The sequence below is a fragment of the Dromaius novaehollandiae genome, chromosome 9 (genome assembly GCF_036370855.1).
Source record: "Dromaius novaehollandiae isolate bDroNov1 chromosome 9, bDroNov1.hap1, whole genome shotgun sequence".
In the NCBI taxonomy this organism is placed as follows: domain Eukaryota; kingdom Metazoa; phylum Chordata; class Aves; order Casuariiformes; family Dromaiidae; genus Dromaius; species Dromaius novaehollandiae.
Window position 1 is genome coordinate 14,290,824 of NC_088106.1, and position 27,720 is coordinate 14,318,543.

The window sequence follows — 27,720 nt, forward strand, 5'->3', positions numbered from 1 at the left end:
ACCCTGGCACAGGCAGCAAAGAAAATGTTTCCACATGACATTCTTTGAACCAAAATTTCCTCCAAGGAAGAAGCAAAGGGGAAAGAAGAAGAAAAAAAAAAAAAAAACATTGTCTTCTGAGAGTACTTCTGGCTTTTACTCAGAAGGCTGGTGTTTGTGCTGACAGCAGCAAAAAAGATGCACAACAGGTGAGGTATAGGTCAGCCCCTTCCCCTTTCCCCATATACACAAACATACACGTCTGCTGGAAGATGCAATCTGGTTGGTGCATAGATACATGGACGCTATTTTTTCCTGCTGGAATCCATTTTAATTTAGCTCCTGATTCATATTTCATTCATTCTGCAAAACCACAAAACCAGGATAGGTTTACAGCCTGTACTATTTGGATGAGCCATGGAGGGGGGGAAACAAGGGGAACAAAACAGGTTGCTTTCCTGAATTATTATCTGTGTGATTTAAAATAAAAATAAAAAAGCCTCTCCCTTTGACTTTTTTATTTTCCATCCTGAAGATAAATCTGCTTTTCATCTTTGCTAGTTTGTTTTGATGGATTTGACTTTGCTCTTGTTTTCAGGCTCCTCTTCAGGCTTTAGGGGCCTGAAAAATACATGATTTCTTTTCTTTTTTTTTTTTCCTACTTTTGTTTCTGTAGTGAAGATTTTTGAAAATATTGTAGTTTTCCATGTACAAACTATTTGATTGTTTTAATGTTCTGTAAATAAGTTAAAAACTTTCATATCATCTCAGTTCTCTTAGGAAAAAAATACTCAAAATATTCAGAGGGAAACATTAACAATTACGTCTGATATTTCTGTTCTTGGGGGGGGCAGGAAGGGGAGGCAAAGGAGCAAAAGTTCAGAGTTAAATTTAATTGAGGAATTTCCCCATATTTTGTCATTCAGCTTTTGAAACTGTGACCACAACAGACAGTTTGTGAACTGTGGCAAGAGAGAGAGACTGAAAAGTAAAATTTCCCCAGTTAACGTTATGCAGGTATTAGCCACAGAATTGACCGGGAAAGCTTTTAAAGTAAGATGAAATTCAGCACGGGTGCTGCACCCAGCAGAGGAAACTCCGGCCATCTGGAGACGGTGATGACCAGCGGCTACAGCAGTTCGCAAAATCGCAAGAGCTGCCAAAATTAAACTGTGAAGTCAGGCGGAAAGGCAACCAATGACCAGCGAGATCAGAAGTTCAGAGATGCCCCAGATGAGCTCCCAACAACAAGTGTGGCTGATGTACACCAAAGTTTATTAAGGATGTCGAGAGGAGGGGAAAATATCTGTGCAGAAGATGCCCAGCTGGCGAGGAGTGACTGGTGGTGATGCTCAGGTCACTTGATGAATCCCATTGGCCAAGTCCCTGGGAGATCCCACCCATTTGCAAGTGTAAAATAAATCTCTAAAGTTGTATCTCGTGTACCACTTGACCTTATTGCTTTTAGCCTGCTGGCTTTATATATATTTATTTATTTTGTTTTGTTTGTACCCAAAGAGGGGCTCGAAGGAAATGAATTTTGAAGCGGCACCTTTCACCACCTTGCAGTATTACCCTGATCCCTGCATCCAGCGGTGAGTCTTTGAGCGTGACGTAACTCTCTCCTATCGCAGATTTGATCAGAGTGTCTTGTGTAATTGTTAACTTTTCTGCTATCGTCCAGTGGCAGCTGGGCTGCACACGGAAAAAAATGTGCCCTCTCTTCATGCTCAGTAGAGCTTATTATTATTTTTGGCTTTCTAACAGATTACTGTTTAATTATAGGCATCCGTTTAAGATATCACCCTTTTCCTCTTTGGCATTAGAGAAAAATATATGATAAATAACACGAAAGCTGATAGTATCTTTTCCCTGTGTTTCGGAGTAGGCTGTTACTCTGTGCTTTGGGAAGTGTAAGAATGGCTTTAGCTTTATATAGTGTGTTTATTTGTTCCTTTAAATGAGAAAGCTGCCGGAAAGAATAGGAACCTAATTATAAAGCTTTGAGATTTGCGAACTTAAAGGATAAATAAATAATTTAAAAGATCCAGAGAAGAGAAATTCTTTGCCTTCCTTCTAAGATAGGACATGGAGAGTATTTTTTTTATTCTGTTTAACAGTCAACATCAGAGCTTAACAACCACTCTTATTTTAGCTTTGTTGTTAAGCTGAGTTTTATAACTTTCCAGTAGATAAAAGAGCCTGTCCGCATGAGGTATCACTGTATCACATTGTCAGTTTGTTTGTTTCTCCCAATAGGAGATACTATATTTAAGCATGTAAATGACATGTAGGTGGTATTTTTCCAGTCGTAAAGTTTGGAGAGGTGAAATCCTTTTAGCACAGTCACTTGTTGAGCTACTTCAAGGCTAGTTTCTAGGACGTTTCAAAAAAGCCCTGGCAAGTTGTAGTTTCTCCTGAAGGCAGTAGGCCCTCAGAAGGGTTAACTCTTAACTCATCCCGCGGCACTGGTGCTCAGTGAAGGCTGCTTATGTTGCATAGCTGTCTGCTGAAGACAGAAAGACAGAGCTTAGTTACTGCCACCCAGCCTAGAGGATTACAGGCAGCTTTGTGGTCTCTTGTTCGTTAATATTAATTTGTCACAATGCTTTTTTTTTTTTTCTTTCCTTCCCCCCTCCTCAATCTGCTCACACTGCCATGTGCTCGGTGCCACCCCGGCGTGACAGTCCCTGCGAGTAGCGTAGAAACCTGGCAGCGAGGAGGGGCCGAGTTTGGGGCAAGCAGGGGGCGGAGGGGAAGAAGAGAAGGAGAGCTGGGAAATAGCACGCGGTCCTTGGCTGCAAGCACTGCCTCGGCTGAGGAATGTGGGATGGAGCACGGGGTATTGGTTTCCCCTGCGAGACCTGCCACTGCGCGGTCCGCATGGCTGCACAGACGCCCCAAGCCAAGAGCTCGTCCCCACTAAATCCCCGTGGCTCAGCTGACTTCTGTGGGGGATGTATGTGCCCCCAGGAGAGCAGAAATACAATAGCGGGGCCCACCTGGGAAGGCGGATTTTGCCTGGCAGCAGCGGGCTCTTTTAACAGCCGAAGACGATCCAATGGCTGGAAGCCAAAGCTAGACAAATTCCAAACAGAAAAGAACAAAACCAAATGGAAAGCCCAAAGATGTACTGGGAAGGATAGGACAGCTTCCCAGGTCCAGTGAGCTCCTGCCAGTCCTGTTCCTGGACTCAGGGCAGGCTGTCTCTGCTTTTTTTTAAAAAAAAAAAAAAAAATGGTGCTGCTTCTCAGGCAGAAAACCCATCTGATGCAGGAAGCGTAGATTGAAATTCCCTTGGCTGTATTCTGTAGAACTGACTATTGAAATGGCCCTTTCTTGCCTCGAAATCTGTATCCTCCAGCAAATCACGCTTCCACCAGATATGCTGGTCCTTGTTCTGTGCCTTAAGAGCACGACGACTTTTTGTTAATGACTATTGTAGCATGGGAAGCTTCAGGACAGCTTGGAACAGATAAAGTTTGTGACATCCCTCAACCGTAAAAACTGATTGAGATTTGCTTTAGACTAATAATGCAGCTCAGCTGTTATGCATGTTTGTTTACATGAACTGAGAGTGGCATTTGTCCAGTTATTAGTGGCTATGCTTTGCATGGTCGAAATCAGCTGAAAGTTGGTCTCAGAGATACTTCTCTCAGTTCGAAGACATAGACACTCTTAAGCTTTAAACTCCATCAGCTGAATATCTTTCATGATGTGCTGGGTGATTTTCTGACTGATTTAACAAAATCGAACAGTTTCATAACTGCATTTATTTTACACAGATGATTGGAACAGTTCACTTTGTAGTCAAAACACTTCATTTAGCTAATATCAGTGTGCTTCTTTTCAACTTTGGCTGTATTAATATAACCTTCTTTATATTATTTTAGATGGTAATAATCTAAACAGCAAACTGATAACACTGAGCTGAAGCATGCTGACTTTATCTTAAATACCAAGAGTGAAAAGGGTCAGAAGCCCTGTTAAAAGGAGGGAGACGGGGTGTGGGGGGGGGGGGGGTCATGCAGATATCCCTTTAGGTCATTGCCTTGTTCCCATCTGATCCTTGCAGCCATATGGGCTTCCTTACTGAGCTGGAGATGGAGGTGACTGCGAGTTTTTTAACTCAAGATGATTCCTAGGAGCCACTGTGTGATGTGGAGAGGGCAGCAACAGGTTGGGGCCCTGATCCCCGGGTCTGAAACTTTCCTTTACCATTTAGCACTGAAGGCTATGGCTCAGACAGATTTGCCCCCTGCTTTCTTCATTGCTTTATCTATTAATCTCTTCACCTTGGAAGTGTCCAGTAGGCAGAGCACGGGAGAAATTATCTAAAACATTTCCCCTCACAAGAGGTGAACACAGATAATGCTTAGTGTTAAGCAAAGTGCCATTATAATGCTTGTATACTTGCTGCCTGTCATTTCACAGTAGAGAAACTAGCTGTGTGCTACCGTTATGGTATGTCCAAACACAGCAATTCAGTGCCACAGATGAGAAAAATAGCCAGGTCACGGATTCTCAGTGCTGTGCTTTATGGCTTAGGCCACTCTCTCATCTGTCTTAATAACTTCTGCCCTATCCCTCTCATTTAGGCTACTCACATTGTCATTAGTGTGGCCATCAAAACAGAAGCACCCCTGCATCACAGAAAAAGACAGGCAGCTCTGCTAGGATACAGGATAGTAATCTCCTTCCTTATTAGCCCTACATCTTGCTGTGGGTGCTGAAGTTCAGCAACTGGAGATGGCAGCCCAGGCGGGAGAAGGGCAACTGGGCCTTGAGTAGGATGCGCATCCCCGCGCAGAAGCAAGGGACATGCAAGCAGCACATTAATCTGCAGTGATCTTGGAAAGGCATATTGCTGAGTCAGCTCATTTTTTCCCTCCAAATAGAAAGACCTAAAAGATGCCTTACTTCAACAACAATGGAGTTGAACAAAAGCCTTAGAGTTTTTCTACTTCTGCTTCTTTTTTGAAGGGATTCATGTGAAATCCCCCAGAACAGTGATAAAGCAGGCTCAGCACTTGACTTCTGGGCCTGGGAAGGGTCAGCTGTAAGGACTGAAGTGCCAAGTCACTGACCCTAGTGAATTACTTGTTTGGATGGTACCCTGTGAGCTGGAGTTCATCCTGTGCTGCAGAAAGCCTAAGTGAGCTCTGAGTCATAAAACAGCCTAGCTATCTGAAACGGGCGGGATTTCCACCTTCCTAGCTTCAGTTGAAAGCCACTAATGTAAAATGAAGAAGGCACTGTAATTATGATCAAAGTCTAACTGCTGAGAGCTATGTAATTAGTCTCTCTCTCTCCAAAGCCCCTTTTTTCAGTTAATGTCTGGTTGGGGGAGTGATGTTTACAGATAAGTTACTTGTGCTTTTGGAAATAATGGTCATTAGGCTGTGTTTTACCTAGGAGCTCTGTGCTTTTGGGGCTGTGAAGAAGGCACCTGTTAGTGCAACGGATTCAGGTCCTGCCTGCCTTGTCTGCTTGCCCCTCTCCCCACACCTGGCCTAATTGGTGGCCTCAAAATTTCTGATTGCTGGTGTTTTGCAGGCATTGTCTGTGGCTCGCTCCTCCCTTTTGAATGAAAGGCCTCTCGCACAAACTGCTTTTTCCTCTTTCATTTCTGGCTTTATATTCTCAGCACAATGTGATATGGCCCAGCCTTGCAAATCTCACTAATAACATAGGCTTGAGGAACAACCCTTAAATCCTCTAGTGTCTGTGGGATCTGTGCTGGAAACCTAGTCCCTCAGACATGTCTGTGGGTTTGGGCAACCCCTCCCTTCTCCCCTCCAACCCAAAAAACAACCAGTTGTGTACAAAATCCATTTGTAAAAGAGGATGAGGGAAACTTTCTGTAAGAAACGAGTTGGGGGGAACGAAGGGTGGGGAGAGAAATAGGGTGTGGTAACATCGTCTAGTGGATGATGCATCTGGATGGATTTCAGTGATCAGAATCTACTTCAAGCCGCCCAGAACTATTGGGTTCAGAGGGGGTCTTTCCTTAGGAGTACTGCGCGTGTCAGTTCATCTTTCTTCTGTGGTTTCCACACGTATAAAATGGGGCTGACAAATGGACTGTAATTATCAGATAGGAATGTTGCCAAGGTTAATGCTCGCAATGCAGCGCGAAGGTGAAAAACCCTCTGTACAAAGTGCTCATTATCACTGTAAGGCAGTAATAAAACTGCACGATTCCTTGCTCTGTGCTGGAAGGTTGCACGTTCAGGTGAAACATGCTGGCTGCCCTTCCTGATGGGGCAGTGGCAAGCAGTGCACTGTGATGCTTCACACTTGTGAGTCAATCATTGTCCAGTAGGAATTCTGGTGTAAGCAGCTCTCCTTTCACTTTGATATGAGCTAGGTGGTATCAGGACAGAGCATTATTTAAGCAGAAATTCAGCGTAATACCTTGCAGAAAAGCCATTGTTTCACCGTGTATGCTGGGCCCTGCAGAATACTTGTTTTCAAGCATCTGCTCTCTTTTTCTCTTTCCTCATATTTCCTGTGCTGAATACTAACCTAACTCCTGCCATGACAGAGCTGACATGTCTAATCTGCCTTCACCTTCATGACGGGAGCCCAGACTTGCCATGTTAGCAGAAAGACCTGAACCCAAGAGGACAGCCAGATGACTTGGTGTATAGAGCCATTTGTAGAAACAGCCAGTGATACAGCAGGTACTTTCCAAAGACTCAGAGAAGGACCAGAAATTGTTCTGAGCTGCTCATGGCGTGCTCAGAGCTGCTGGTGACTTCTGGAGAGGCAGGGCTGACTTCATTCCAGAAAAAGGAAAAATGGAGGGGAGCAAAGGACATGCTTTTTTCTTGGCCTCAGCATGCTTTCTTGTGTCTGTGGAAATGGTGGTCACTCTTGTTGTCATGCCCTCACCATTGGGAGAAACCCAACTGGAGCCAGATTTGCATGAGGGTTCATCATTTGGTGCCCTAAGCATAGTGGAGAACTGGTGTAGCTGTCACACTGGGGCCCTGTGTGGGGAAGAGCTTTTCAAAGCAAGTTCTCCTCCTCCTCAGAGCCTTGCTGCGGCCTCCCCAGCCCGGCACAGCTCCGTGGGTGACCGGTGTGCTGCCTGTGCTTGAAGCTGCCCACTCTGCACGTTGCTGGGGAAACATGCTCACGGGGGTAAGGAGGGAGCCCAGAGGGACAGCATGAATGCTGCAGGCTGAGTCACAGAATCTGCTTCTGCCCGACCATGTATTTATTTTATTTTTGAGGTCTGTTCTTTGGTTGCTTTCTTGTTCTGGTAGCTCAGTCTCATGAGAAGATAGGAATAAAAGATAAGATCTTTGCAAAACACTGCTCAGTCTCTTCTTAGTAATTCACTAAATCATCTTTAGTTCTCCTAACCTCTCTTTATATGGCAGATTCCCTGAAATCTGCCTGTCCCCTTACTGCGCTCTTCCATTTTGCCTTTGCTGGACCTCTGCGTTCTGTGTCAGAGAGATGTGGTTTTGCCAAGGATGCTGCTGCCATTTCGCAGTCATTGCAGAAGACAGTGAATTTCCCTTCTCCTCTGCAAGACTGCACAGATTCCTCCAAGTGTCAAAGGAAGATACTTGTCTGCTTGGCAGTCCTTTTAGTGCTGCTTAAAGGATTAAAGTGGAACCGAATCGACCGTTTTCTCTTTTTCCTAGCTCTCAGAGGCCTGGAAGGAGAGTAGGTGAAGTCTTTTATGTGGTCCTTTTTACTTTGAGGAGACAATACCTAATTCACAGGGTCTCTCTCAGCTTCAACTTCTAGAAAAGCCGAAGAGATTAAAGATTCAAGTTCTCAATAGTTCATCTGTTTAGATATGTTGAGGGTGTTCACGATACATGCTATAAATATAATCCCATGCTGATTTGCGTGGTGCCTCCCTGCTGCAAGCTAACTCGCTGTGGGTTCTCTCAACAGGCACAAGGATTTATGGCCTGATAAAGATCAGAAGGGCTCAGCTTTGGTTTAGGGAAAAATAAAATCCTTTTGAGTTCAACAAGTGGCCTAGTGGGCGCTGAGTTCTTATAAAAAATTGTCCATAGGTGTCACAATGGACGGGGGTGAGGAGAGGGTGTTGTTTTCTGGTTGAGGAAGAAACCAAGGAAATTTGGGTCTTAATTTGGCACCCTCCCAACAACCTGAGCTCTATAGGGAAGCTGGTGAGTTCTGTGCGATGAACACCTCTATGTGCCTGCCACTTGTTTTCAAAACCTCGTATGATACAAATATGCACGCACATAACACACCTCTTCCACTCTGCTCTTTACAAACAAACAAACAAACAAACAAAAAAAAAACAGGCTAGTTTTGCAGTTCTGTGAAAGCCATCCTGGGCACTTCAGAGTCTGGGTGGGAGCTGGTGATTACAGCTCCATGACAATTATGACTTCTATTTAGTTCAAAAGCTTTTCTTTTCCCTCTCCTGTGCATATGCATTGGGACAGAGAGGCAAGAGCCCCTCAGTCCCTTTCAAATTACACAGGTATTATGGACCTGGTTCGCTCTTGTGCTAAGATGCATAGCTTCATCTGAGCGTCCAAACCAGTTAGGCAGTTTTAAAATGCTATCAAGTATCTGACTGTCCTATGTCTTTGCAAATCAGTCTTTTGTGTTTAAAATTGGTAACAATGTCTGCTTAGGAAACATATTGCTATTTTCTTGGAACTCATGGATAGGAGATTTCCCACAGCTACTTACAAAATTCCTTGGGAAAGCCCTATGCCAAAATTTTTGGGGTCGCTTTTGCCATTTAAGACAAAATGGGACAGGAGAGAAGACTCGAGGGACACAGCACAACATACCAAATCCAGGAATTATTCTTGGAAACCTGGGCCACGGCACAGGGATGAACAAAGTCAAGAGGACTGGCACCTTGGATCCTAATGAAATCAGTGGGATGGGATGAATCCCACCTCCTGGGGAAACTGGGTGTTGAGGTGACAAGTGGCTCTGGAGTGGAGTAAAGCTGCCCTCAGTGGCCTGTGCATTGATAACCTCATGGAGGGGGTGGTCAGCTTAGAGAGGGACCCTTTTCCTGTCTTTCCCTGATGTTTTACCAGTATTGATGAGTAATGTTTATGGAAAGATGGGCTGCTCACTATGTCCAACAGCTACAGGAGTCATAAATCCAGCAACCACATTCACTCCTGGTTTAGTGCTCTGCTGAGAGGAACTTCTTTAGCATTTTTGTTATCTTTATTTATTGGGACAAAGTTTCTCCCTTCAATCAGTGTTTCTACCAGATAGTGTGTGCGAAAGAGAAAGCCCTTGAAAAATTATCATGAAAATAAGAAAAAAATAGTGTGTTATAATAATTCAAATGGTTTGGGATTCTTTTTGAGGTGTTGTAGCACATGATCAAAATGGAAATAATCAGAAGGAATGTGTACCTTACAATATCTTTCTGAGGGCTCTTTGACTGGATCTGTTGATAATAGGTAATACCCTTCCATCTGTTTGTATAACTTCATGAAAACATCTATATCTGTTCCTAGGGGTTACTTGTGCATTCTTGGTACCTGTTTGTAATGACTTCTTATTGTGTGGCAATCTATTTCCCGGTAGGATTTTGCTGCTGAGTAATCTCCTATCAGGTGTTTGAATGCCACAGGTGGTCTGATGTGTTAAACAGTGACGCACGCTAGCAGGGGGAATTCGGTTAGTGCATGGAGCTATAAAGAGAACAGCTACTTCTACAAGTGAGAAGGGGGAAACCCTGCAGTAAGTGATCGGAGTTCAATAGGCTCTTGCAACATAAGTCAACTTGCAAAACCTTGCCCTGGGAGGAGGCTTCAATGCCTGTCTTGTTTAGCATTGCTCGCCCACCGCTGAGTTGCTGCATGCTAAAAAAATTGCATGGAAAGAAGCGCGTAATGTGCTGCTGAGCTGGACTTTTGGGGAGGCAGCTGCTCAGTTGTATATTCAGTCTGCACCACCAGCAGTGATTGCCTCCGTACTCAGGAGCAGGAGCCAGGGCTGGTGGGGTAGAGCTGTGGGGCTGCTGCACCTGCTGTCACTGTGGGCTATAAAGTGGCTGCGATAGCTGTGAAATCTCAGCTTTGTTGGCTCTGAGCATTAATGTGGGTATTAGGTGCCCAAATACCACAGAATTAAAAATCACAATGTTAAATAACAAAATTGTTTTACATTTTCTTCTAACTTTGGTTGTTCAGATTTGCAAGTTATCCTCTTAAAAATACATAGGCTAGAAACATCATTCTTGTTTTTCATGGAACTTGAGACACTGATCTGTTTACAACACTCCAGGAGCTAGTGCTTTGAGATAGTCACATCACAAACAAAATCATAAACCACAATAGGTGGCAATGTATTGATAAAACTATAGGGAGCCAGCCCTGTAATTTCTTAACACCAGGCATAGTTATGAAAGTGAAGTTATTGTAAGCACTCTAAGTAGCATTCCCTTACACACTAGCAGTGTTTCTGATAAACAATTCACTTGTTATTTCTTCCACGACTATAATCTGCTCTTAATTCTTTGTCCTTCCTCTACTGTCTTTCAGCTGCTTTGTGACAAAAAACAAGAATACTTAGAAAAACCTTTCTCTGAGAAAAGGATTCTCTGCCATTGGGCTTAGCAATAGCTGGCCTGGCATGCAGGTGATACATGCTGAAAAATGCAGGCATCACCATATTTAGTAAAGACTTTATTTTCCCATAGAAGTATTGTTGATGACAGGGGTTGAGAATGGAAGTTATTTTTGGCCTCTGAAGCACATTGGATTTCAGCAGGTTGGCTGTGGGGGAGACAAGTGGTAACTTCAACCAAATTCAAATCACAGGACTTTACACCTAACATCTGCTTTGCTGGTGTTTCAGTTTTGCATTTTGAGAATTATTTACTGACACACAGGATGCTGCTCTTTACAGTTTCCTGCTTCTAATGAGTTTTGGGGTTTTTCTGCATTATTATGATGATTTATTTGAAATTTCTGTAAAATTCAACTGTTCTGAGAAAGTATGACAGAGGGACTTTATTAAAGTATCCTGAACCGTTCACAGAGAAAGGAATTTGCGTAAGTAAACAATAAAGCTGCTTCTTGAAGAGTAGGAGCCTAGGAGAGCCAGGAGTCTTACCTGGCTCAACTCAAAAAGTCAGGAGGCACTCTGAGACCTTCCTGTCCTAAAAAAGACCATGGATTTCACGTTCACTGTGTAAGGAATCTCCTCTCTTCTCTAATTATATTTACATGACTAAACATCCTGCCAGGTACAATATCCCAGAGCTGCATGGACTTGTCCTGCTTTGCGTCTTCCTTGGTTGGGGAGCAGTGTTGAGACCCAAGCAGGATGTCCCCTCACCAGCCTCTCTCCCTGCCTCTACCTCATGATGGCTGAATTTGGAGAATGTCTGTCCTGGGTGACCTGGGACAGCAGCAGCTTGGCATCCACCACTTGGCGTGCTGCGGGACCCAGTACCTCTCTGGGGGGAATGTCTGCAGCACTTTTGGTGTGTGAGGGAATTGGATTTCCCCCCCTACAAGGCCTTCTAAACAACACACCAAAAAGGCTCAAATCTCAGCAGGTTTAAAAGAAATTCTGTGCTAGGTGGAATGTGTTAGTGTCCTGTAGAACATATTCCCTTAACACTGCTTGTAGTGACACAGTGCAAACATATTCCCTTAACACTGCTTGTAGTGACACAGTGCAAGCAGGGAAAAGCCACTTGCAGGAAACCTGTGCCAGGCTTTATACAAAGCTTAAAGCCTTCTGCAGGGACCCTATCATGAACAAATAGTGCTGCAAACACAGCCAGAAACAAACATGCTCTGTGCCTTTTTGCCACGTCTCAGAACCTGGGTGTTCCCATTGGTTCGGGTCAGAAGAACACACTAAATTCAGTGGTTTCAATCATAGCAGAGATGGGAGGCAGCTGAACCCTGCATATCCAATTCTGTTTTTCTCTGGAGGGTTTTGGATGGCTTTAGTGCTGGTGAAAGGCTTGGAGGAGATTGACATGAGGATTGAAATTTCCCTACCAGGGAGAACAGACAGGGAGCCCCTTGCTCTCTCTCCTGCTGGCTTGCCACCCCGATGGGGACACTATCAGCAGTGGTGCCTGGTGCAGGAGGGCTCAGTTTACCCATTACAGAGACCAGTTCTGAGAACTGAGCTCTTGGAGCACCTCGATCCTCACCCACTAAGCTACTGTCAGCACCTAAATCCCAGGGACACAGAGGGGAGTTGGACACCTGGGGATCTGAAGGGATGTGTGCTGTGCTTACCTGGTTTTCAGAGTCCATCATCACACACTGGGAATAGTCACTACTTCCTCCAAAAAGAATCCGAATAATATGCAGAATGAGGCATATGTACACATCTCCAGGTGATCAGGAGCGGGTGCATGCTGCACTGCGTCTTTATAGCCTCCAAGAAGTTGTCTTGGAAGGGCTGTGTGTAAATGCACTATATCTAACACAGTTCTTCAAGCAGCTCCCATGCACCACATCTCCATGTGTATCTGCCATTAAACGGAGGATGATGTGCTTAAAATGACCTCTTATTTACTTAAGTGGACACTACCTGTATACCACAATCTGGAACATGTAAATTGGCAGTATGAGACTTCCTCAAATGATGTATTCCCTGAGAAGTGCTGAGCTCTGGCTTCATCTCTGCATGCATGAACATTAATATGAGATTGTTGTTGGATTCTGACTGCATCTTTTAAAAGAGGTGCAAACTAAGTTTTTCTGTGGTTTAACTCTGTTACTCTCTGGGGGAAATATTGCACAAGTTTTGTTCCCTAGACTGTAACAGTTGCTCTTTTAATCCTCATAATCTCATTTTTCTTATGTTAACCAATAAACCAGTCAGGAACTCAGAGAGAGCTCCCTGGCAGCTGCCCAGCACAGTCAGTGTCCCTCATTTGGAGGACCAGCCGTGCTCATGGTGAACTCATGGTGTAGGTGTTTTCTCTCTGTTTTGCTGGGTGGTGTGCTGACTACAGCTATCACTCACTCAGCTGACACACGGTGCTTAGGAAGGGGTGAGCTTGGGACATCTGGCGGACTACAGGAAGCTCAGCCCAGATGATGCCTAACTTGTCCACGCTACATAAAATGAGAAGTTGGACTCAAATGTGCTCATAGTTATTTCCTCTCCAGACAGCTCCAGAGCTCAGGTCAACACCATGTCTGAAAACATGCTTGCACACAGATAAGGGATAATGCATAAACCAGACCTTGAGCACAGGCCAGACTAGCAGTGTGGATGTAGCCAGCATCTTTATTTGCTGCTAGACTCTGGCTGTAAGTGGAACTTTTCTGTTATTTTTTTTCTAGCTTTGGCCTCTTTCAGAGTCTTACAGTATCTAATTAGAGCCTGTTCTAGATGCCCTCACTAACTTTCTGAAGCTCTGATGCACTTGGTTGAATTATTTTACCATCTATAATAAATACAGTAATTTCTCATCCTGTGTTGCGGTCTCTGTATTGGTGTGTTGCAGGTAGACTGGTGAAACTTGAGAGATGCTGATTGCACTGAGTACTGCGAAATTTCAGGAGACAATAGCTAGAAGAGGGAAAGCCCAGGCCTCCTTGTCTCTTGTGGGAAATACTGAAAGCAAGCTCTTTGTGAAAAATGGATCTCAGTGAACTGCTGTAGATAATGTTCTTGGGTAAATGCTGTGCTCACAGAAAAATTACTAATGAGCAAAGCTCAAAAGGGGGGAGTTGATTCAGAAGGCCTCAGGAAAGCCAGATTTCTGGCCATTGCCTCGTCAGAACTTTTCGGATTTCCATATTAGGTACCTAAAATCACAACAGACCAGTAGTGATGGCACTGGTGAAAGCCTATAGTAGTTGTATTTTGTCATGACCATATCCTCCTGAAGATTACCTAGCACAATCTCATTTCCAGTTTTTTTTTCTTTTAATATTTCATGTTGCTGCAGAGATCTAAATAGCTAGAAAGGAGGCAGATGTTTTAGCCTGCTTTAAGCATTAAACATCTCTCTCTCCCCTCCTCCTCCTCCAGAAAAGAGCTGCCTGATGAAACAGCATAGTCTCCTTGTGCAGTATGGTGCAATGACAGAGACCCCCGGCTCTCCTTTTTCACTGGCTGCTTGTACACATGCTACTGAAGCACCTGCTGCAAACCGTCACTAAAGGTGGATGAGGAATTCACTGGGTGACTTTGGCACCCCATAGGCGCCCTAGAGGCACAAAAGATGGTTCCTGTTGTTTTTAACTGTAGCTGCAAACCAGCTGTTTGCAGTGTGAATGCAGCTGGAAGACAGAGGCTAATGGGTGACCGCACCAGCAGAGCTCAGCCAGCAGGACACATCCTCAGCAAAGGTCTGTGCTCAGCGTTTTGTACGCCGAATGGGTAGGAGGCATCACCGAATTTGGCAGGCTGTAAAACTCTCAGAGCTGGCTGTCTGCAAAAAGCATTCAGCAAGGCTAAACTTTTAAAGGTAGACTCAAATGGATGTTTTAAGTTGGGTATCTAAAACTGGGCAAACGAAGCTCTTAATGTTTAGACCAAAGCTTTTTTTGTTTTTTTTTTCTTATGATGGACCTTAATATGCTTTGTGGTTTCTGAACCATTTGCTTGTGAAGTTTATCTTAGAAGAATTATTTTCGAATTTGGCTTAAAAATACCTCAGAATTTTGAAGGCCAGGTCTGGATTTTCCGCTCATGTCTCTTTTGAGAAGACTTTCTCACTTACCATACCAAAAGCTCTCACCTCTACCCGGCAGCTCTGTCCGCTCCCTCTCCAGATGGGCACTGGTCTTACCCATCTCTGCAAATAGGTGCAGGGAAGGGATTGATTCGAGAGGTGAGTTACAGAAAGATACAATTGAAACTGCTAATTTTTTAATGGCCTACTTATTTGTAATGCTTTTCAAAAACGTATTGAGGTTTCACTTTTCTTTTACTGTTTACACTTGGAAAGTCTCAGGATAACGTTTCCCTGGCAATGTACTGAGTGGGTCTCTGTGGGATTCACAAAGGTATTGGTATTGCTATCCTCTAGGAAGGGAAGGGCAAAGATGGAAAGGTCACTCAGCTGGCCAGAGGTTGAGCTGAGGATGGATGGGTGTCCTGAGGCCCAGGCTAGCACTCTGACCCTGTGCCTCCCAAGTGGGTTGCTCAGGTTCCTGGGTGGTTTGTTGGGAGTTACACAGGAATCTGTCCTCCAGACCTGAAAGCATCAATTGCAGAGGGCAGGGGAACTTCTTGCACAGTGGAAGAAATGCTGTGGCAGTGCTCACACTTTGGCTAGAGCTTGGTCTCCCTGCTGAGAAAGGGAGTGGGTGTCCGGGCTGAGCAGAAGGGGAGGGGATGTCCGTGACTGGGTGAGGAGGTAGTTTCCAAGGATGCGTGAGAAGGGGAAGGTGGAGAAGGGGGTGTCCCAGCTTGAGTGGGAGATAAGAGAGGTCTGGGAAAGTTCATGAGATGCTGAAGGAATCATTTTAGGGGGAAAAAAAAAATCAGAGGTGACTTTGCTTCAGCAAAGAGAGGATGGTGCCTCTATGCTATCAGAAGCCCTGTGGATAAAGAAATGCTTCTAATATTTAGAAGTGGTCACTGTTGTCAGGTTCGTAACGATGAGATGTAGATAGCAGATGCTGTGGGTTCCTGGTTTTGCTGGGTTTGCTGAGAATGTTCTGAACATGCTCTGCTTCCAGGAGCAGTTTGAAGAGGTTTGCAGGAAGCAGGCGATGCAATGCCCATTTTGAAGCCTCCGGCATGATAGCGCCGGGAGTGCAGAGGGAGCCTTTGTCTCCCAGGAGAGCTCTGCTGCCAGCCCTGCAGCAGGGTGCTGGAGTGCTGCCCTGGGCTGCGGTGATGTAATGTGCTTTAAGGGGACACTGAAGCCGAAAATGTTACATCCACTGTGGGCATAGTCACACCCAAGATGACACTAACTGAAAGAAGATAATGAACTGAAAAAAATCCCCCTTGCACTTTTTGGCTTGGTGAATTAGGAGGATCATTCTGTGCAGCTAGTTTCACTTTCCTTGGTAGAAGTCAGTTTTGTCCTCACACTGAAGGCTTGAATAAAGAGCAAACGGAGACCAGAACCTTACCTTCCTCCCCCCTTTCCATTCTGCTCACATACATACACTTCAAAAAAAAGGAATTTAAGCCACAGGGAGCTCGGGATGCACTATTTTAGTAGATTCTAGCAGAACCTAGAGCTTTTCCAAGCAATATGATCAGCATTCGTCTCAGACAGAATTGCTTTAATTTCTCTGTGTCACACCCCTCAGTTCAAACAGAGCATGCACAATGCAATTGTCATTTTTCTAGAGAACAGGAAGAAGCTGATAGTCCTTCCTAGGCTGGTCTCGAAGGATGCTGAAGGACCCTGGCAGTGCAGTAGAGCCCCTCACTGCTGTGATTCACCATTCCTTTCTTGTTTTCCCTTTATCTCCTTGGTGGGTTTATCTCCTTCTCAGAAATCCAGGTGGGTTTATCTCCTTCTCAGAAATCCAGGTTCACCCCAGGGCAGTTACCTTCTTCAGTTTTCTATTGCACGTACTAAAGGCTCACCTGGTCTGGTGCTGCCTTTCCCAGATCAGCAGGGAGACCTGTGCTTATCTCTGTGCTGCTGGCCCACATTTCTCCCAGCTGCCCCTTCCTACAATCCGTGCTGCTGCCCACACATTTTTCAGTGAGATGCAGATCTGAAAAATAAGAGATCTGGGAAAAAAGGGGAAGAATGGCCATTTGAACTATGAGTGAACGTTTTATTCTGTCTCAAAAAGCCCTGTGTGTTTGTGCTTGTTATTCCTTATATTTGCCCTTCCAAACCCATGCATCCACCACTCTTCATCTGGAGCTATTTCATAGGACTAAGCCACAAGACCGATATTACTGAAGCTAAATCTGAAGGATTCAGAGAAGTTTCTGAGAATCTAGGTTTTAGAAACTTACATCTGAGAGTGAGGCTGCAAATTTAAAGGAGAATACATGCTTGTGAGTGCAGCTCAGCAGGCCCTGATTCTGCTGGGATGGGATTCCTGTGAGGACAGTCTCTCTTGGACTCGTGTGAGCCTGGGAATATGGAAATAGGAAGATGTATAGTAAAGTCCAGTTCATATTTGGATATCTGCTTGTTTGTAAGTAGATACAGAAGGAGGCATAGATAGAGCTTCAATACAGATCCCCAGAATTTAACAAAATTCAGCCCCTCGAGAAGGTTGAGGGCCTGCCTGTCTATTCATTGGCTTTAATTTTGGTCCCCCGTTTGTGGCAATGAACCTGTTTGATTACAGAAGGTCTTTAACAGGCTCTTCCAGGGTGTGCTTTGCCGGGTGAGGGTGGCTGGCTGCGGCCGTGGGGGATAAGTGTGCTCCACGCTTAGGGGAATTCCAGATGACACTGCCTACCAGACGCATGCTTGTCCCATGCTGCCAAACCCCGCTTCCTTCTCTTCTTGCACAGCTGTGTGCTTCATTAGGTAGCGATGTCTACAAATCACTGCAGTGTTAAAATGTAGAGCAGGGGGAATTCCAGCACTGTGAGTGCTGCCAAGTTCCTAGAGTTTTAACAGTGCAGACAGAAAAGGAGCCCCCTCCCCACTCAAGAACTAAAAATACGACTAAAACCGAGATTCAGGCAATTAAGTGTAACACTCGTGAACTTCAAATTGTTTGTTTACTGTGCCTTTTGATGCTCCTTGATGTATATAACTGGAGAAGGCAGAGACCAGCATGTGTTTTGGAATTGCTAGGGTCGAAGCTGAGACTGCCGGCTTCTTTGCTCTGACACTTACTCTATTTGACCCATACCCCGTGACGGTATAGGACTAATATACTCACCTATGCATGAATAAATGGCTGTTGAGCAGTAGGCAAAGTGTAACTGTTTGCAAGCACTCAGGAAGAAATATTAGATTTTTAGCCTGGAAATCTGGGTTTGAATTCTTCTTCTGCCCTGAATTTTGAGTGTGACTTAAAGCAAATCACACCATTTCTACAGCTTAGATTTTCATAGTTCAGCATCAGCATTTTGGTGCCTAAAGATAAAAGAGGTTTTGTTTTTGTTCCTCTAGGAAATGTAGTGCATACTGTACTCGAGGAAATCAGGGCCTTTTTGAATTTATCTAGCTAGACACCCAAAATCACTAGTTACTTTTTGAGAAGCACCAGGATGGGACTCAGGTCACCAAGGTTGTATTTCTGGCTGCACGACTGGCTTGCTGAGTAACCATGAGTAATCCCATGACCTCCTGGTGCCTTAGTTTTCCCACAGGTAAAATGGGAGTAATTACTCTGCTTTCCTTTGTAGAGCACTTTGAGAGCTATGAATAGAACGAGCCATATTAGATACCATTATTTAGACATTATTAATTATTTTTCAGTTCATTTGCAAAATGTGAAAGTGCTTTCCTCAGGAGAGTAGATGTTCTTCTCTTTGCATCAAGGTTTGCCAAGTGCTTTGCTGACATGATTCTTTAGAGGAATACACATTGTAAAAAAACAAAAACAAAACCAAAAAAACAGCAAAATCTGTAGCTTACAAAGATAGACATTTCTGGCCCCATCTGCTTGTCTACTGCCTGAGGAGTAAAGACCCACTGATAGAAAGTTGTGCAGAAGAGCAGTGAGTGATGTCTTGGGGGGGAGAAGCAGAAAGCAGCATCCTGTAACTTCGGCAGTGATCAGAAAAAACGATCCAAACCATTTTACCTGCGCCTGCTGTGATCTCTTCTCCCCACAAGGTGGAAAGGAACAGTATTGATGTGCCATGAAGTTTACCATCTATAAACCACATTGTTTCCAAGAGTTTGCACAGTCAAGGAGAAACGCAAGCCCTCAGTTGAAGGTGCCCACCCTGGAGGTGCTGAGCTTCTGCGGCTCCAAGAGAGGCTGGAAAAAAGTGGAGGTGCTCAGGTCTCATGAAACCCAGACCAGAGATAACCCAGACCAGTCACTGAGATGTCTTACTCATCTCTGATTTCTCTGTAAACCCTGCTATTGGCCCAGGGGCAGTTCACGGTATCTAAGCTCCAAGCCTGCTTTGGAGGGGAAACCAAAGAAAACCATGCCATCTCCTGGCTGTGACAGTCCATCTTATTTTTGCAGAGAGGTCACCAGACTCAGGCATGCTCCACAGCAGCACCGGGCTAACCCACCTCAGACCTGACCCCATACATGAGAGCAGGCAGCATCTACCTTTAAAGTGAAAGCAAGCAGGGAGCATGCTCGGCACCACACCAGGTTTGCTTTGCCTATGGTTCCCTGCCTTCCCCAGTGGTAAGATGGGCCTTGATATTGCAGGTTTAGCTCTTTCTTGGGAAGATTGCGTGCACTAAGAGGTGGCTTCTCAGGTGGGGAGCTCTGCTATGTTGCAAAAGTCAATTTAGTAGGTTTTTTGGTTGTTTTCTGGTGTGCAAAGTGTTTTTTTGTTTTGTTTTGTTTTGTTTTTTTGTTCCTTCAGTGTCTTTGATAGGAAGAGAAGGCAGGGAAAAATGTGGTGAAAAGTAGGGAGCATGTGGTCAGAGTGAGATTTTGGGAGCCGAAAGGCCCCATTCCCTCCTGTGTTTGTGGCAAGTTTTTGCAGCTCAGGGTTGAGCCGCTGGGCTCAGTTTCCCCCTGCACCAAGAGACCTGTGCCCCGGGGAGAGGCAGCAGACGCGCAGGTGGGCTGGTGCTTGTGAAAGGCAAATGCCACCTCCACCAGATTTATTTTCTGTTTTTGTGAAGTTTAATATTTGTTGGCCTCTGGGAGACTGAAGCTGTGTGGGCACAGCTGAAGGGGGGGGGGGGGGTTGCTTTTGCTGTCACGTTTTCCCAGAGATCCTGTTAATCAGTTTAATGGCAACCTGAATCACCTGTGGTGCACTTATACCCTGGTGTGCTGTAATGCACTGCTTCTTGTGAAATGATCAGGAGAAAGCACAACAAATGGGTGTGCTGGAGGCTGCAGTCTGCATGGTGAATCTGGAAGAATGCTTGCACCTGGAGTTTAGGCTGTGATTTTTTTTCAACCTTTGAGAAATAAATAGGATTGAGCTGAGCTGAGATCCCAGTGGGAGGTGAAGATTGTTGCTGGTTGAGCCCTGTGTTGTAGTGCTGTGCTCTTGGTGAGAGGCTTCTTCTTAGAGGATGCTTAAACCATCATTTCTCATCATTAAAGATCCCCTGGTGATTTTTAAAGGAGTGGGCTCATGGGTTTTATGTCCTATTCAGCTCGCAGTTTGATGGGGATGGTAAATTCCTCTGTAGTAACAAATGGGTGCAGTTAGTGCTCTCCAATTCTGGCAGCAAGTTGCCTGCTGACTATTTCAGCAGTTAATTAAACATATAGTTTGTGGATTAAGGGCGGACTAGAGAAGATTTACTACCATGCTTTGTCCCATTGTAGTCAGTGGTTTGGTACAACAGCCTGTGTTTGGAAGTGTTATCTCCTACAGTGCACTTTGGGATGCATGTTTGTGGGTAAAAGGGCTGTTGTTTAAATGTCTGTTAATAAAAAAGCTGCTGGGAGGAACAATTCAAGATTTCATATTTGCAAGCTCCTGCTATTTTGTGAGTAACTTAAGGAGTATTTCACTGAAGTTAGAGAGTTTGCTGATACAGGAAAAGAACTGGAGGGTTTGCAGTAGTGGAGTTTATGCATGGGTCTCTTTCAGGCTTTAACTTTCTTTTCTTGTAGAAGAACGCATTTGGGCATTTAGGAAGCCATTTAGTTGACAGAATCAGTTCCACCAAGTTAAAGGGTGCTTGTTAAATAAAAGGCACCAGGTTTATATTTTAGTAAGATCGCAGAGAAGGAGACAATTATCATGCATACAGGTTTATGCTGAACTAAAGTTAGTTTTCTTGCACTTTTGACAGCTCTTTTCTACCTGGGAGCAGCATGCGCCCAACTGAGTAAAAAAAAAAAAAAAAAAAAAAAGCACTGCTCACTACCTCTGTAATGCTGTAGTCTTCTCACAGGTGCCTTGCATAGGTTGGCTAACTAGCTCTGCAGCCTCCTGTGGAAATGAAGCTGTATAGGTGGGCAAGCTGTTGCAGAATATTGGAGGAGTCTCTCAAAATTTGCTTCTGTGAAAGGATTAACAAGGGAATGTCTCTTGTTTGGGGTAGGGAAACATGCCTTTTTTGGCATCGTTTAAAGTTGGATGCTGTTCTCTTTAGAAACAGAATGCCTGGAGATGGGTTGGGTAGGGGAGTAAAGATGACACAATTGGAAAATGCTTGGCTCTGTAGCCATGGGGTATCTGTAGGAAGGGTGCACCCCAGAAATGGAGATGTTGAGACTCTCTGGAGAGGTTTAAAGTTGTGTTAAGACCAGGCTGCCAGAAGCCCATTGCACTGAGACTTTTTGATGGAAAGAAGGTTTTTGAGGAAGGCCTTTCTGTAATAACTTTTTTTTTTTTTGCTAAGTCAGTTCCTCTGTAAGTAGTAATGAGCTGGTGTGGCTGGTTGTTGTCATTACATCCATGCTGAATTCCTAAAAAGTGATTTGAATATTTACCAGCCAGGGCCAGTTGTGAGTGAAGCTGTAAGTGGCAAGTAATTCTTAAGAAGTGAGCACTTAGGTAGACTGGGAGAACATGTTTGACAGTTTCTCTGCTAGGCATTCCTAGGAGGTCAGGGCCAGGTGCAGAATATCAAGCAACACTTGAGGTTTGCAGATTTAGTGGTAGAGCACACTTGGGGCTTTGGGAGCATGTGCTGTATGCAGAGGGCACAGCGTTCCTTCTGGCTCCTCCAGGAAGGCCATGCAAGATAGGTGGGTGCTTTCAGCAAGGAGGTTGCCTCTTGTGGCTGGGGATAACGTATGGGTCAACCCTTCACCACTCTGTGTGGATTTGCCTGCTGGCAACAGGGTGGCAAGCCACTGGGGTGCTTGGCAGCAGCAGTCAAGGACAGGCAAGATGATGCTAGGGAAGTGCTGAAGCCAGACAGAAGACAGAGGCAGGTCAACAGATTGTTGTGTGCGAAGTGTTTTGTCTTGTATGAGCTGGTTGTAGCCTCTTGGTCCTGCTGGAGTATAAGCAATGTGTTGTTATGTTGTTCCTGTGGCTGTCTAGTCAGTGTGTTTTCTACCTTCTCCACTGTGCCCAGCCCACAGGGTTTTACCTTTGGTGCCTAACACTAGGATACTCCAGCCTTTGCTCTGGAAAGGATGCCTGTTTGACGTTGTCCTTCCTTTCTGTCTCTATGTCATCTGCCACTCATAGGTTGTGTGGCAGTGGTAGCTTTTGGGCTTAGCTGTGGTCAAGACCAGGGGAGAGCACAGTATCCTGAGAGCTCTTCCTTGGGTCTCACCTTTCCTGCTGGATGCTTCCCCAGCTCCTGGAGCACATGGCTTTGGGCTAAAGCAACCAAAGCAGCAGGTCAGGTAGAGTCAGCCCCAGGCCAGGTCTCCTTTCCCAGCTGCTTCTTAGATTGCCTTGGGCCACTCACTAGATGCAAGACATGGAGGAATACTCTATGTTCCAGTTCAACAGTGGCTCTCATCTGTCTTACTTTAAAGTATTTGTAGAAATTTAAATATATAACTTCAGGGTTTGTTTCCCGAAGCAAGTATGTGTTCTGCAGTCCTCACTGTGCCTGAGAAGACGGGTATATGACGCAGAAAAATTGTGGATGTCTATCTGAGGCTGTGCTCTCCCTGTTACTCACCTTAAGCTCATTGTAGCATTGGTTCTTGGTGTTCATAACAGATGTTTAAGTTAGTTGTGTTCATCTGGGTTTCACTATGGTAGTTTTGAAAGTGCCATACTGAACTGAAAGCATGTCACTTGTAATTTCTGGTACTTCCTGGGGTAACTGCTGTTCTCAGAGGACTTGTGATTATGTATTCACATTGAGTGAGGGCATGTGTTCGTACTGGTGAGACAGAGTATTTTTGAGTTACAGCATTTTTGAATTTTCTGTCCCTTTGGATTTTCATGAACTTTCAAGTGCATTAGGTTGTTGTTGATCAGAAGAGATTAGCAACAGAAGCAATACTTCCACCTATTTTGAGGCATGCTTAGCTATGACTCTGGGGCCAAAACCACTTGATTTCTGTTAACTAGAGAAAACTATCTGCCCTTTTAAAATGGAATTGAGATCTGTGAGCAGCAGAGGTGAGGAAAGCCCTGCTTTTTAAGGATGTGAATCTTCTTCAAAACATGACAGAGGCTGTACAAATTCAGTCAAAAGAGCCAGTTTCCTCTCAGACAACAACCAGTAGTGGACGCTTCAAGAAAAAAGTAGAGGAGGAAAACAACTATAACAAGAGCGTTTCAGAGAAAGGATCATACTAATTTTGGCAGCTAACAGATTAGGGTCTTTCCTGAAATTCATTCAGACTGTTGTGTTAAACAGCACCAATGAACCTGTCCTCCAAAAGCTATTGCAATTCTTTTTGGAATCCATTTATACTCTTGGCTCCTGTAACAGCAGTTCTTTTGGCAGAGAATGTTGCTGTTTAATTATATTGTGTAGAAACAACTCATATAAGAACATTTTGTGGGGTGTCCCCTGTTTTTTTTAAGATGAAAAGCCATCACCTGACTGATACTTCAGTTAAGTTGAACGGAGAGTTTTTGTCATCTGTAAATATACTCAAGAAATCAATTTTCGTCTTGCATCCCTACAGCCGTTGAGTATTTTGACACTGGCATAAAAGCTGCTGTGTTTGAATTTAGAAATTGGCCAGTGGGATGAGAATGTGCAGCTGTGGAATGCGCGAGTGCTCTGGCTTCGTCACTGCCTTCTCTTGGGCCCACCTATTTCTGTGAAGCTTGTAGCAGCTTAAAGGAATAAAAATGGCCAAGGTGATTACCAGACTTGGCAGAAATCAATCATTCAGATTCAGAAGCTATTGGAGGTGAGGAGAAGGCAGTAGATGAGCAGGTACAGTTTGATATAAATGAATTTCTCTGTTTAAAAAAAAAAAAAAAAAGCAAGAAAAGTTGTGGGTTTTTTTCCAAATTTTTTTTTTTTTTAAATCCTTATATTGGTCCAAGGCCTCAGCTGCAATGGTTAGTATAGGTGAAGACCCTTAAACCATCCAAGGTCATACAATCTGGAGAGGTAGCTTGACAGGGAGAGTGGAGTCACACATTGGGTCATGCTGATTCCTGGTTACCCTTAGGTGCTCTACCTGCTACACAGCACTGCCTAGTCTGTATGCAAAGTTCATATTATTTGGAGTAAAATGGAAATTTTTTTTCTGTGGGTTTCCTTATGACACAGCATCCCAGTGGACTCTAATGCGTACTTAGCTTATTGAAAAGGGTAGTCTAATTCTCTCCCTTCTAAATACAGCATCTGCAGTAGGGTGGAATGTACATTGTACAGCTGTGAATGTTCCAGGCATTTAGCGTGTCTCCTTTTTCACACAATAGCTTCTATTTATGGGTTTTCATGTAGTTGGGCTCATGCATTCAACATATCTTTGTGTGTGTGTTTTTTTTTCTTTTTCTTTTTCTTTTTTTTTTTTTTTTTGCTTTTGTTTTTTAAGGTTTGTAGAAACTCCGAGCCACTTCTCCTGGAAGGAGAGTTACTACCGTTCAGCCATGTCCCAGAACTCGCAGCCCAGGGATTTCCTGAGCCCAGAGGTGCTACAGCATATCTGGGACTTCCTGGAACAGTAAGTAATTCTTAAGGAGAATATCTGGGGGAGAAAAAGGTGTTTTGGGACAGGGTGCCTCTGTATTAGGTTTTTGAGGTGACTGAAGGTGAGGATTCCAGAGGCCTTTTTACCTATTTGACTCGAAATGATGGACAGCTCTTGAGCTCTGAAGAAGTCTTTCATTCAGTCTGTGAGGGACCGATGTGGAGATTGCATGTGACACTGACTTTCCTGGAGACCTTTGGTTACTGTGCTGTCTGCTTTCCATCACTTAAGGTGAATGGATGACATTTTCCCCAAAGTAACTGGAGCCATGGCTCTCGGCAGCTTTCTCTATATCCAGGCTCCATGTTTTCAGCCTTGGCTTATGCCTAGCAGGGAGAGGAGGTGGAGGTGGTATGCAGTTCACTCTGTCAGGTCCCTTGAAGGAAATAATTGAGCCTATGGTGTCTTCAGCTATTACTGGAGGAGATGTTTTATTAAACTGTCTCTATTTCCTTTCATGACTTGCCATGACTGATGCTGAGACAGTTACTGCTATAAATCCTCCATGAGTACTCTGTCTTTCAGTGATTTAACTCCTGTGCTCTTACCTCATTTTACTGGCCAGGCAAGTAAAATGTCCCTCCAGGCCCAGCCCTGCCCAGGGGCTGCTGCTAGTATAGCAGGTGGTGAGGATACTGTTGAGAAGGAATCACTTACTTTGCCTTGGGAACAGTTCGTGATCATGTCTAATGCCTCAGTGACACCCCAGCAGATGGGGAAAAACAGACCTTGGTCCATTTTAACTGCATTACTCTATTCTTTTCAGGCCAATATGCTCAGTTCAGCCGATTGATTTGAACTTCATTGATGATCCATCAGAAAATGGCCCTACAAACAAAATAGAGATTAGCATGGATTGTGTCCGAGTACAGGATACGGAGCTGAGTGATCCAATGTGGGTGAGTCTTGAAAAGAATTCCCTTTTCCCTTTTGATGGGGAAAGATGAGGAGTTTAGCAGAAGTCATTCTTGCTGTGTTGTGCCAGGACTCTCTTCTTTCTCCTTGGTGGAGTTGTGGCTGTTTTGTCCGAGCAAGGAAGTCCCTTCTCTCTTTACCTGTTTTTCCCCTCACAAGAACTAGCCTGGAGAATGGCTTTGTGAAGTGAGGGTGGTGGCGGCAATTAACAGCAGTGTCAATGTGTCTGGTTAAACCAGAGAGTATGTGCTCTCTGTGCCTTCCTGTGTTCTTCAGGATGTTCTTCACTGGCCTGTCTTTCTCCTGAAGGCCATATATGAATGAAAACTTGATTTTTAGACTGTGGCTGTTTTCTCCTTCCTGTGTCTCCAGATAAGTGAGACTAGAGAGCGTTTCTGACAAGACTTGGTCATGGGTGTCCCACCTGTGTGCCTGGAGACTGGAATGCATATGGAGCACTGGTGGTTACTGGTTCATTTGCCTTTGACACAAACTGACCCGCTCTTTCTTATCAATAGTTCTGGTAAAGAAGTCAGGTATTACTTTTGCAGGCAGAGTAGGAGGCAGGAGTTGTCCCTTTCCTGCTTCTGTTCTTCCTGGATTTATATATTTGGGGGTAAAAATTATGTGTGGTTTGACACTTGTGTTGGTGTCTGGGATTTTCTTGTTGTTCTATGTTTCCATTCTGAGAAACTGATAATTCCCTGGATTACTAACTACCAGTTTTATGTACTCTACCACAACACGTTTGCAGCACTGATGTTGATTGGCAGTCTGTGTGCTGGCAGTGTTTGTAGCTCGGAGGATCACATCCACAAGGAAAAGAGCTCCTGGGTCACGCTGATTGCAGTACCCAGTGCCAGAAGGCTTGACCTGTTATTGCCTGTCTAGTGTGACTGTTGAAACAGCACAGGACAGGGCAGTGTTTTCCTCTTCCCTTGCAAGATTGCAAAGGATAAAAAGGCTACATTGAGGCTGAGTATCTGCTTGGCTAATGTGATGAAGCTACTCCAAACGCACATGGGAGGGATCTTGATTTTGTATCTAAATAACCATGTATTCAGAGTGGACTCAGAGGGACAGAGTGCAGGACTTCAATCAGCACCTGGATCTGAAAAGATGTTTTTTATCTTTCTCCGACATGGTAGCACAGCTCCAATAAAACGGTCCCTTCCATAGCTGATCTGAAAGATTCTCCATTTTTGTGGGACTCCTGGCTTTCCAAATGGGTGGTGGTGGTCTGTTTGAACTAACTATGCCCTTTCACAAAACAAATCCCAACACTTCTAAGGCTGTCAGCAGAAACTCTGCTCCCTCCATGCCCAAAATGTCAGCTTGCTGCACACGTTGTGAGTGTTAGCAAAGCCTTCCCATCTCCAGTTTCTTTGTGTGGTCTGTGGAGCACTGTGGTAGTTAGGCAGGCTTGCTCGAAGCCCTTGTTCAGAGTCTCCCTCTCCTGTCTGTGGTGCAGTGAAACATCAGTGGAAAATCCCTTCCTCTTGTCCTGTCTGAGCACTGTTGAAATGAGCACTGGGGCTGGGAGAGGAGGGCAGAGGCTTTTGCTATGAAATTACTTCTTGTTTACGAGAGTTTTGATCTTAGCCTCGCTGGAGGCATTTCTGAAGAGGCTGAGCTGCATGGTGCCTTTAAAGAATTATTTTTCACTGACATGACAAGTTGAAGGGGGAGCAGGGAAATTCCATCCCATCCTTACCCTTACTGTAAGGCTATGGCTGAGACATGCTGCTAAGTGCCGAGTGTTCCCGTGTTCATTTATAAATGTTCTCCTTCACTGGAAGACAGCACCTTCGCTCACTTGAGTGCTGCACAAAAGCCTTTACAAAGCAAAATATGCATCTCAAACCTGTGCAAACAGCCCGTCTTTTAAAATGAGGGAAGCTCTTTTTACTCCCCTTACCACCACCACCACCTCCCTGTAAATTAGCAAACATCCCTGACAGGTGACAACTCCTCCTTGCAGAGAAGTCTGTGTTTGCTTTGCTGTTTCTGGGGCTCGCAGCCGCTGCAGCTTGCGTTGGCAGAGAATGTGTAGCCTGGGGCAAGGTGTTTGCTGTTTGTTGGCTTTAATGTGAAATACCTTACAACCCTCTTCCCCTCCAGCTTCTCTTTTCCTTTGGATAGCTTTAGGGCAATAGCTCCCCTTGCACCTGTCTGTCGTGTAACCTCAGCCATGTCACTTCTAGACACGAGGTGCCGCACGCAG

The 27,720-nt window shown here is 44.6% G+C and overlaps 1 protein-coding gene across 1 annotated transcript in view; it reads left to right on the plus strand.

Annotated features, from left to right (window-relative positions):
- Nucleotides 1-1,480: 1,480 nt before the first annotated feature.
- Nucleotides 1,481-27,720, plus strand: part of TP63 (tumor protein p63) — a 113,850-nt gene continuing 87,610 nt past the window's right edge. Inside the window, exons 1-3 of the mRNA XM_026093515.2 lie at nucleotides 1,481-1,574; nucleotides 24,426-24,554; nucleotides 25,348-25,480. Coding sequence (XP_025949300.1) covers nucleotides 1,513-1,574; nucleotides 24,426-24,554; nucleotides 25,348-25,480 — 324 coding nt within the window. The 5' untranslated portion in view covers nucleotides 1,481-1,512. The remainder of the gene's footprint in view (nucleotides 1,575-24,425; nucleotides 24,555-25,347; nucleotides 25,481-27,720) is intronic.